The sequence below is a fragment of the Aythya marila genome (assembly GCF_965140915.1).
Source record: "Aythya marila genome assembly, chromosome: 4".
NCBI lineage: Eukaryota > Metazoa > Chordata > Aves > Anseriformes > Anatidae > Aythya > Aythya marila.
The window spans coordinates 47,093,896-47,103,862 of NC_139045.1; the positions used below are offsets into that span (position 1 = coordinate 47,093,896).

The window sequence follows — 9,967 nt, forward strand, 5'->3', positions numbered from 1 at the left end:
AAGAATGGGCTCTGGTAACGCTTTGGACTGATGCAGTGCCATGTATTGGTGAGGATGACTTCATTAACTTTGCCTTCCTTCCTTGCCACTGCTTGTTCTTCCCCTTTACCGACTTCTTATCACCCTGGTTCCAGAAGAGCTGGTCATCCAAAGCGGAACAAATAGGATTTGGTTTCTAATTGCATGAAATTATGGAAACATTGGTAGGGAAGCGCCTCTGGAGGGGTCGTGTAGTCCAGCCTCCTGTTCAAATTTGGAATAATGCTGACACAAGACCAGGTCAGCTGTGGCTTTAGCTGAGTTTTGGAAATCGCTAAGGAGAGCGATTCCACCACCTGTTCCAGGTGCTAGCCTCAGTGATTTCAGTATATTCCTGTTTCTTTGAGGGGAACTTGCTTCTCCACATTGATTACTGAGCAGCATTAATTTTTCTTCCTTTTTTTTTTTTTTTTTTTTTTTTTTTCCCCAGCGAGAAGGAAGTGTACCATTTATTGAAGGAATCTTGTCAATATTTTGGGGACTCCGACATCCTATCCGATTAAAAATTCATGATGAGAAGCAGCTACCTTCTTTTGTAACCTTGAAGTCAACAGAGAATGTGGGTTTGCTCCCCGGTAGGAGGTAATGTATTAAATTCCATAAGAAGGAGGCAGGCTGACATTTCAAGACACCTCATTTAGGTAGCTTCAATGGCTGTAGCTGATTTCATATCCCAAATTCCTTAAAGGCTGTGGTGGTTGATAGCACAGCAATAATCAGTGTCAGGTGTAACTGATCAGGCCTTTCACCAGCTCCTGTTGGGCAGAAAGATTCATCTGGCTTCTAGCTTAAGAACAGTCAAGGAGGAGGCTGCTCTTGTCTATACTGATAATTCCCATGCAAATACCGGGAAAATTATGTACATCGGAAATTATTAAAAAAAAAAAAAAAAAAAAAAAAAAGTATGCATATATACATATATACACCCAATAACATATGCAGCCCCTGAAAGATCTTCTGTTGGTACACATTCTACAGCATGAAGCAAAAAGCTGGTAGGTTAGTGCCAAGTGGTCATCTGTCCCAGGTTATCTTACCAGATACTTCAAGTCTGTCATCATTGCTTCTCATGGCTAAGTTACATTCAGGAAACAAAATACTTACTCTGTGTAAAATCTGATGTTAAAACACATCAGAAATATACACAGACGAGTTGTGCCTTCAGGCAGCTGCCTATCAGATTTTTATATCAGAGTATTCTGTGTTGATCTGAGCCCTGCTAGATTGCCCAGATCTTTATAATTGGTTTAGGTGCTTAGAATATTTTTTTTTCTGTTTTTAAGATGATTTCCAGAGCCTTGGTTGGTGAATTTGGAATTACATCTGACAAACTGAAGTTGAGCAATTTGCAATATGGAGGCTGAGCCAATGTTTACCGTGATTGAATCCCTGATAAATTCTGTATTTAAGAGCTCCTTTTCTTAGTTATTTGTCATCGTAGTTTGCATGTGATACATGTTTGAATTGTGGATTTAATTCTCCCATTGTTGCAGCTGTGTAGCCCTGATAAAACCAGGGGCAGTCTTTTCCCTACCTCTTGCTGTTGAAATTAATGGGTAACCCCACAAGGAGTAACCAGCAAAGAACTTGAGTCTGAGGCAGATCTGGTTCTCTTGGCTGACCTTCAGTAGGTCTGCTGATGGTCAGTGCATGTGGCCTGTATGATATGGTCCAGTCTGGCAGTTCAATTTCTCTTTGCCTTTTATTCCTTCAAAAATATACGACTGGTAGCAGATGTGAATCTGAAGGTAAATATTAATTCATGATCACACAGATGTGAAACTGCCCTGACATGCTTTAAGGTATGCAGAACAGCTTGACTGTTTGATCTTAAATGAACTTTCTAAACACATGGAACAAAGCTGAAATAGTTGTTTGGCGTGCTCATTGGAGTTAGACGAATATTGTTGTGACTGTATATAGGAAATCATTTCTGTCTTTTTTTTTTTTTTTTTTACTTTTTTCCTACAAATTGTTTTATTCTTGGTCAGAGCAGTAACTGGCTAGAGACTTTATTCAATGAATTATGCAATTAATGTTATGCATAAAGTTGACTTAAAAATAGGTATTCATCTCTGGAGCTGGGTTGAATTCCCTGCTCCTCCTACACAAATGGTTTGGAAATCTCAAGAGGGCGGTGTATGCTACTATAATCTTTCCTGTCCCTGTCTGTGTAACAGAAATTACATGGCCTGTGACTGAATGACAGCGTTTTTCTGTATGCCCGTGTGTTTTCCTACCTGTGATCAATCCATGGCATTGCTGTGCTTTATTTGCAGTAATTCTTCACCTGATTTAAAGGACATCATGCTCAACATTCAACAGGCTCTAAATGGGGTTTTGTTACGTTTGGGATCCCTTGTCATGCCACATTTTACGAGCAGTAATTTATTAGGACGTGAACTAAAATTACTTGCTCTGTATTCCACATTGAAGACTGCAGTTGTGTTCTGTTAGGTTTTGAACGGGGATAGGAATGTATTACATGAAGCCAGGCTACTAGATAAATTGAATTCACTGAGTTAATGAGGAATAATTAACTGTAAATATATGTTTTATGTTTCAGCGGAATGACACGCTGGGGAGAATTTGATGATCTACATCATATTAGCGGGGAGACATTGAAATCTAATGAAGAAAAGCTGAACCCTGAGAAAAGTTAGTGTCTGTGCTCTGATGTTCACTAAGAAATTTTGCAATAATAATTTGATATACTAGGTCTCCCCTCTTAGCAAAGGGAAATGCTTCTCCGTCTCTGTTATCTCCATCTACTACGTGCTAGTGAAATAGTGACATGATTGCCTAGTGAAAGCATGGTTGTACAGATAAATTTTTAAATGACTGGTGCTTACAGGTTGTCTTTTACAAAAGAAAAAAATCTCAAGAAGTAAGCAAAATAGCAAACTCTTGCCTGTGTCCGCTGGCTTTTTGTCATGTGCCCATGCCCAACTCCTCCACAAAAATATAAAATAAAATAAATTCCTCCACCACTAACCTTCTTCCTGTGTTGGTGTTGGCAAGGAGGGTGGTGCAGCTGTACAATATGCTGATGCGGTTTCATTTGTTTCATTTTGTCCAGGTTATTCATGTTATGAAAGCAGCACTCTGAAGTCCAAGAGCGAGCAGGAACATGACTGTGCTACCCTGCCCAGGGCGGTCAGCGATGGTGCAGCTGTAAGGAAGAGGACCAAGTTCCCCATGATAGCAAGAACAGAAGTGGAAACGCACAGGTTTTCTATTAACGGCCACTTCTACAACTATGAGGTACAGATATAGATGCTGGTCCTTCTTCCCCTGAAGTTGGGCACTGGAGCAGAATAAAGCCTCCAGTGAGCTTCTGGACCTCTCCTGCACTCCCTCAGACAAGAGAGGTGCTCCCCCCTTAGTCCCCTGTGTGTGGCCAGGCCTTGGGCTTTGGAGGGTCACAGTGGTCCTTCCTTCCCATGGGGAGGCCTTCCCTTCTCCTGGGGATACCGTGTGCCCTTTGCTGTACACTAACTATGGCAACATACCTGCCAGCTTGCTTTATCCTAGAGCTGTGCTGTGTTAGATCTTCTGGAATCCCAGCCACTAAGTACAGGAGTCCTCAAATTCATGCCCTTTGCTGTTGGTTTTGTTTCCTAGACATCAGTTTTTACTCCAGCTTTTGGATCAGAAACCAAAATACGAATTAACAGCTATATGAGAACAAGAGAAGTAATAGAACAATTGCTTCGAAAGTTCAAGGTAACTCTGCGTGCTTGTAGAAGCCACTACAGCTGTGTTCTAGAAATATTAACTTAACTCACTTGAGTGGTGTCCCACCAGCACTGTGTGACAGGCAGGAAATAACTGGAAGTACAGAGTACGAAACAGCTTAGAAAAAGCACATTTTGCAACACAAAGCACAACAAAAGACAGTTTTTAAGGAGAAAGTTGCTGTTACTTTCCAAATGCTTCGTGGCTCTTCGTCTAGAAAAGGCATATCAGGTGTACAGCTTGCAGTGAAGAAAGAACCGGGGAATGGCTTCTTTATACCTTCTTGGAAAGAAGGGGAAAATGCTGCAGCACCTTCAGCGTTACCCAGCACAAAGGACGTTTAATGGACGTAGCTGTGCTTCCCTCTAGTGACAGGCCCTAGTAATTAGATTTTTCTTAGAAGAAAAGAGAGCTTTCATCTAACCCGAGTGCCTGGAATACACATTATCTTGGACACAGGCACATACAAAGCTCCAAAATGCCACAGTTAAAATAGTACTCAAGGCCAGTTTGTCCTTTTTATTTATTTATTATTTTCCTTGTGATTTGTAAAAACTAAAACGTTACAGATGCTCTGGAAAGATCTTTTGTTTTCTAAGATGCTATGTTGCTGCTTTGGGCAATGTGGTAGTGTTAGTAAGGATAAGGTAGCGGGGGTACAGGGACAAAGAAAATGCAGCCTAGCTTTAGATCTTACCCAAATCCAGTATCTTTTAACTCATCCATAGACAGTATCCTAATTACAGGCTTTGATTTAAACATTTGAGTTGAGAAGCAGGCTATATCTGCTGATGATGCAGTGCTCAGGGGATACATTGGTCAATCTGAATAGCCTTTGGTTTTGTGTTTACAGATAGAAAACAGTCCACATGAATTTGCACTTTATATTATCCATGCATCCGGAGGTAAGCCAGGCATCATTGTGTGATCATTTCATCTGTAATTATCCTCTGCGTATGTGTGGGGGCTGCTGATCTTGGAGCAACAAGATCCATCACAGGCAACTGCCCTTGCTCAGAGTGCCTAGGCAGTGTGGCATTTTGGCTTTTCTTGGGACCCCTTAGATATGTGCGCTTCTCTGATGGAGAGGAAAACCTGAATAATTGTGTCCTGAGTGCTTTCAGAGTACTGCAAGTACAACTCCTTCAGCTAAATAGTAATGTAATTACTATTTAATTTAATGTAATATTACTATTACTATCCTGTAATTAAAGGCTGTTTAGAATGCTCTTCTGCTGTAACTTCTGTTCTGTATGGCTGCATGGCAGTCTTGGGATGCCGGGCTCCAGCTGGCGGTGTTAGGGGATATTTTAATTGAAAAAGTGGTACAAGGCTTTTAGAGAGTGCTAGGAGATACCCAGACTGTCTTTGAAATGTTAATCCGATGAAAATCAGACTGGCTAAACATAATTCATTTGGACTTCACAATTTTAAACATAGTCTTGGTTCCCCCAAATGCCTAACTGAAAGTATGCAAAATTTATTGGAAAATATACGCTTATACAATGTAGTCCAACTCTATTACTTAATGAAAAACATGTTTTGTTTTTTTTTTTTCTTAAAAGCAATACCTAAAAGAATGGGAGAGACAACTGAGGAGCATGTGCCTTAAATGTCAAAATAGAAATTTGAAAGGATATTTGAAAATTATGAAGTAGATTTTATGTGTTAGTCATTGACAAGCTCTCTGGCCTGGAGCCAGTCTCTTAAATGTGTACTTGGCTACGTAAGTTGCAACTCCTTAGTGTTGTATGTGCCAACATCTTTCAAAATGCATAGCTCAAATTTAGTTACCACATCCTCTTGAAAATATGTTAGAGACTCGCTCTATCTGTAGTAATTGCACATCAGACAAGGATAGGATCTTTGCCAAGAAAGAAGACGTCTGATTGCATGAGGTTTTAGAAGCACTGTTGTATGTTCTGTACATCATCGCATTACTTTTAAATCCCAGAGAAGAAGCAGTTGAGGAGTGGAGACATTCCCTTAGTGCACAGACTTCTGCAGGGGCCCTCAGAGAAGATTGCCAAGTTTTTTCTCATGGACAGGCGTGTGGAAGAGGTCAGCGGCGATGTACGTATATCACCATTCCAACAGTTCACAATGTTTTTCTCCAGTAGTGTACTCACTAATGTGCATTTCTTGTCATCTTCTTGATAGGTTGCTCAGTATATTCAATTTCATCTTCCATTTTTGGAATCAATCCTGCACAGAATAAATGAAGAAGAACAACAAGAGATTCAACAAACTATTGCAAGGTAAACAGAAGTAAAATTAGAGGGTCACTTTAAGTCCAGGAGAATATTTGCAATCATGGGTTGGCTCAATAGACAAATGCATTTATGTAGCAGCGTGCAGTCAGAACGCTGTGCTCTGACTGCTTACACAAAACTTTGTGAGAATTGTAATCATTTCTGTATCCTGCATCCCTAAATGAGCTGTTGCTGTTGAAGTTTCTAGAGCGTATACCAGACTATATGTAGAAGGTGGGAGCTTTCCGGAAAATTAGGAGCCCCAGGGTAGCTTTGTTGTATTTTGTGAAATGTCTTAGTGACGTGGTTTGGTGGAGGACTTGTTAGTGTTAGGTCAGAGGTTGGGCTAAGTGATCTTGGAGGTCACTTCCAACCTAGATGATTCTGTGATTCTGTCTTCTGAGCCTTAGACTACTTCTTCAGTTTCTGCTTGCTGCTGTGTAGTTCTCTAGAATGTATCAATGCAGCAAATAATGTGGTACTCTTTAAGTGGTACAGCATTCACTTCAGATAGGTGTGAAACTCTTAATGTCTGTCTAGAACCGAATTTCCAAAAAATTGTATGAGTTCTTCTGAAGGTAGCTCAAAATTCACAATGGGTATGGGTTGGAAATATACCAGTATTCCTAAACATATGAGACCAGAGGTCAAAAGCAATGTGAGTCTACCAGCTGTGGATCTGTTACCAAATGACCATCAAATCATTTTGAATCAAAATCGCCAGGGAATGAAAAGAAAAAAATAGATAGCAATTGCCATTTTCTATCAGAAATGCTTTCATTCCAACTTTTTCACCTGTTCAACTGGCATGTTAAAATTGGGGTTTAATTTTTGATGCATTCTGTCAGTAAATGCATTCTCTCTCCCTCTCTCCCCCAGATACCTTAAAGAGAAGCAATTGATAAGACAGCACCTTCAAAATCGAACTGTTAAAAAAACAGAGACTACTGTTTGATGCACGTGGCGTATTGCAAATACCACCCACTGCTGTTGGCAAAGGAAAGTCTGTGTGCTTTCTTGAATGTGCCGTGACTGAAGAAGACATAGAGCACACGGATGTGCAAAGTGTTTCTTTTGACAATCATGCAACTGAAACTGCATATGCTCCAGTATGGCTCTGGAATACAAGTTGGGAACCACCTAAGAAGATGCACTAAATCGTCCAAAAGGCAAATGCTGAATCTAACTTGAAACTTCAGATAGGGAAAAAATCCCATCCTGGAAAGCACAAGGCTTTATTTACCACCTAGTAATTTCCAAACCATTGCTGAGAGGCTAGTATACATGCAAAGTGTTGCAGTAACTAATCTGCTAATCATAACAAAAAATGAAAAAAATGAAAATAGTGAAAAATTAAAGCGGCTTTCCTTCTATTACAGAAATGTTAAATTTTATTAGAAGGAAGCTGTTCAGTAGAGTTAAATGGAAAAAGGTATTTATGTATCTAAGATTGCAGCTAGGCATTTCACTTAGCTTACAAAAACACCTACACAAGAGAGACCTGATAGTCCCCTGGCTTCAGACTGGTAGATACCTAACTCATATAAACTTTGAGCACAAGTTTTAAAAATACAATGAGAAGCTCTCCCTATTTATTGGTACTCAGCTCTTAAATGTATGAGTGAATGTATCTCTGGTGTCCATCTTAAGCTGCAGAGTAAGAACTCTCACTAAGTGCTGTGGTATCTGCTTGACTGGGTGCTAGAATGTACCCCAGTGTTTTTTTTTTTTTTTATGAGACAAATTATTCCATGTTATTTGCTGTTTTGATTCAAAGATAGAAAGAAAAAGAGTTAAGTGAGAGAGGCTGAATGTCACAGCCATGATAGGATGGGGTTGGCATCTTTCTGCAGATGCAATTTGTGGACTGTCTGGTTGTTGCTCAAGCATACAGCAGTCACCTGTTGGGTCCTGTCTGTTTGAGTCACGCTGAATGGTAAAGTTCAAATTGTAGAGGTGTAAATAAAATCCAATTTGTGCACAATTAAGTGCCTTCCTGTAGTAGCTTCTTTTTTACGTGGTGCCTGTATTTTACATCAGCTGCGCTGGGCTTATGCAGGTAACAGCATAAACACTTTGAGAGAACTGGTGTGCAGAATGTGTTGTCCAGAAATCATGTGGAATAAATCAAGAATGAAAAGCTGTACTCCACTTGAGGTGATGTTACTTGGATGATAAGTCAAAAATGAGACATCAATTTGCTAATTAAGCTTTTGTGCTTGGGGCAGATACCTACTTTAATGTACAATCTATTATAATCCTGCCCAGAAAAATGACTGAGAGGAGAAATAAAAATAATTCTGTAGTCAAGATGCATGGTATAAAGAGTTGCCCTAGTTGTGCAAATGTCAGTTCCTTGCAGCAACAGATGTATATACACAAATGTCACTGAAATTACCCAAGCAAACCATTCAAATATTGATTAGCCAAATTATGGGGGATAGGAAGCTGACCATAAAACATCACAGGTTGGACTTGCAAGGTAAGCTCGAATTTCAATGACATCTAAACTAGTCCACAGTCAAGTATTGTTCTCATCCAAAACCAAGCAGGTGTTGGTAGTCTGAGTTGAGTCATGCACTGAGGTGGTTTTGGTGTATTTTGGCACCAGCTGGCCATACTGAGACACTAGCAATGGCGCCAAAATCAGCACAGGAGCAGACCTCTTGGTCTGGATTTCAGGCTTTGTTCTACCTAACTTACTCTAAGGAACAAGTCAGAAATCACATACAGAGCAATATTCAGGTAGCTCAAATTAATGGGCAGGGAAAGTCTAACCTGCTCTCATGGAACTGTGAGTGATGCAGACCCCTCTGCCTGCACTGCTGTACCTGCTCATCATTTTAACCAGAAAAAAAAAAAAAAAAAGTATTTAAGGTTTTTATGTAAATAGGCTATTTCTGTTAGGTGTTTCACTTGGTAAATGCTTGTAGTTTTATGAATATAACTACTTGGTCTGAGATGTGTAAAAATAGGATCAGTGCACTGACCATGTGGAAAAGTGTTTGCGAACAGATTCTCCAATCCTGTCTGTATGTACACATTTCCTAAGTGGAACCATTTCTGTAGTCATCTGGTGTTAGATACTAGGATCCCATTGAGGTCACTTGTCTTGCTGAATTGGGACTAAAAGATACTGAAAAAATAACAATGAAACCTAGCACAGATTACCTGTAAATTGTTGGATTTTAAGCACTAGTAAAATAAAGCTACATTGCAGTGGTGTGAGTTTTGTGAATACTGTGTCCATTTTAATGAATTGTTTCTGACAAACACAGACAAGAACAGCAGAAGAATTTATTCCAAAGCAGTACTGGATATTCAAGGTAATGGCAATAAGAAACATGATGGAGGAAATATGCGTGTGGTTTTTATGTTTAATTTGGGGTCTAAGACATCATCAAAAAGGACAACAATTAAAAAAAAATGATGTGATTTTAGTACTACTAAGCTAGCCAGTGAGAAAAATCTTAAGTCATCACTGGACCTAAGTCAGTGAATGAGTCCAGTCCTTGAGGAGGAATACAAAAGCAACCACCCTAAGCCACCCCCCAAATTTCCAGAAGACTGATCTTTATCGGAACGTTAACTCCCCGAGAAAACTACACTACAAGAAACTTAAAATGGTTGTCTATTGTCTATTGTTTTTTTTTTTTTGTTTTGTTTTGTTTTTTTTTTTTTGTTTGTTTTTTTTTTTTTGACTGAAGATATCATTGGCACTTGAATTGTGTATGGTAAGTATGTCACTTTCCTTCGGAGCATCCCACTTTTCTCAGAATGTCAATTATATTTGTTCTTTGTACTGGGTGCTGATGACTGGCTTTTCTTTGTCCTGGGACCTGAGTTTTTTGATGTATTTTTCAAGTTCTTGCAGCCTTTCTTATTAAACTACAAAACTCCAATCTATTCTGTCTTTTCTTTTACATTCTTTCCGGATC

The 9,967-nt window shown here is 39.5% G+C and overlaps 1 protein-coding gene across 5 annotated transcripts in view; it reads left to right on the forward strand.

Annotated features, from left to right (window-relative positions):
• RASSF6 (Ras association domain family member 6) overlaps positions 1-9,227 on the forward strand; it is a 28,358-nt gene extending 19,131 nt beyond the window's left edge. For all 5 annotated transcript variants that reach the window (XM_082759602.1, XM_082759600.1, XM_082759601.1 and 2 more), the window contains exons 4-11: positions 470-621; positions 2,606-2,697; positions 3,119-3,303; positions 3,664-3,765; positions 4,631-4,682; positions 5,732-5,850; positions 5,938-6,035; positions 6,909-9,227. In XM_082759602.1, the coding sequence (XP_082615728.1) occupies positions 470-621; positions 2,606-2,697; positions 3,119-3,303; positions 3,664-3,765; positions 4,631-4,682; positions 5,732-5,850; positions 5,938-6,035; positions 6,909-6,984 (876 nt within the window). In that variant the 3' untranslated portion in view covers positions 6,985-9,227. The remainder of the gene's footprint in view (positions 1-469; positions 622-2,605; positions 2,698-3,118; positions 3,304-3,663; positions 3,766-4,630; positions 4,683-5,731; positions 5,851-5,937; positions 6,036-6,908) is intronic.
• Positions 9,228-9,967: the final 740 nt, after the last annotated feature.